General features: G+C 43.2%; 1 protein-coding gene across 1 annotated transcript; it reads left to right on the top strand.

Annotated features, from left to right (window-relative positions):
* Positions 1–294: 294 nt before the first annotated feature.
* LOC117885417 (olfactory receptor 6B1-like) lies at positions 295–1,269 on the top strand. The gene has a single exon (XM_034786725.1). It carries the CDS (start codon positions 295–297, stop codon positions 1,267–1,269), a length of 975 nt encoding a protein of 324 aa, XP_034642616.1.
* The last annotated feature ends 235 nt before the right edge of the window (positions 1,270–1,504 follow it).

Below are 1,504 nucleotides of genomic sequence, written 5' to 3' on the forward strand. Positions count from 1 at the left end.
CATCTGATGTTTTTTATAGAGATCAATCATATTTCCTCTCAGCCTTCATTTTGTTACCCTAACCAAGGCAAGCCCCTTAATATTCCTTTTGTAAGGTAGATTCTCCATTCCTCAGATCTTCTTAGTACCTGGTACTGGGACTTGGGCACAAATCTGCCTTTGCAAATCAACTTATGGGTGCCTATGTCTATTAGAATGCATTGGAATTGCAGCCTCAGATGATAACATTATATTAAAGTTTAATGCTATGGCACTCGCATTATATTGTCCTATTTGTTTAACTAGATACATCCTATGGCAGATGGAGAGTGGAGAAATCAAACGTCCATCACAGAATTTATCCTCCTGGGATTTGGTAACCTCTCTGAGCTGCAGACCCTTCTCTTCCTGCTGTTTCTTGTAATCTATATTGTGACCATGGCTGGAAACATCTTCATCATTGCTCTTGTTGTGGCTGATCAGCATCTTCACACCCCCATGTACTTCTTCCTGGGGAACTTGTCCTGCTTGGAAACCTGCTACAGCTCCACCATCCTGCCCAGGATTCTGACCAGTCTCCTGACTGGGGACAGAACCATTTCATTTAGCAGGTGTTTCATGCAATTTTATTTATTTGCTTGCCTGGCCGGTACCGAGTGTTATCTCCTCTCTGTGATGTCTTATGATCGGTATTTAGCTATATGTAAGCCACTGCATTATGCTGCCCTTATGAATGGCAGGTTCTGCCTCCAGCTAGCAGCTGGATCATGGATAAGTGGATTTGTGACTAACTCCGTAACAATATTTTTCATGTCACAATTAACTTTTTGTGGTCCCAATGAAATTGACCACTTCTTTTGTGATTTCACTCCTATCATAAGACTCTCCTGCAGTGACTCTCATTTAATGCAACTTGTGGCTTTCATTCTGGCTTCCATATATACACTGCCTCCTTTTATATTAACTCTGATGTCCTATATTTGTATCATGATAACCCTCCTGAGGATCCATTCCAGCATAGAAAGGCAGAAGGCCTTTTCCACTTGCTCCTCTCACCTCATTGTGGTGACAAGTTTCTATGGAACCCTGATCATTGTCTACATGCTGCCAGATGTCACCATGCTGAGAGACCTACACAAACTGTTCTCTGTTTTCTACACAGTCCTGACTCCCCTGGCCAATCCCCTCATCTACAGTCTGAGAAACAGAGAGGTCAAGGAGGCCCTGAGAAAAGCCCTCAGGAAATGTTTGGCCTCACAAGAATCCAGAAATTCCAAGCAATTTTTGTAAGGAAAATTAAAACAGTGTGAATCTGTGTTGTTTCAGAGCAACAGCTGGTGGGTTCTGGAGCCTCACCTGCTCTGGCTTATTGTCTAATCCTGGAAGGAAGAGAGCACATTTTGGGGTTATGGGTAGATTATAACTCACACTCGGACTTGGGCTTCCTGCTCCTTCTGTTGGGATGTTTTTCTCATCTGCAGCAATGAAACTCCCATGACACACCACATCCTCTCTCCAAGAAATG

This window comes from Trachemys scripta, chromosome 12, assembly GCF_013100865.1.
Source record: "Trachemys scripta elegans isolate TJP31775 chromosome 12, CAS_Tse_1.0, whole genome shotgun sequence".
Lineage (NCBI taxonomy): Eukaryota > Metazoa > Chordata > Testudines > Emydidae > Trachemys > Trachemys scripta.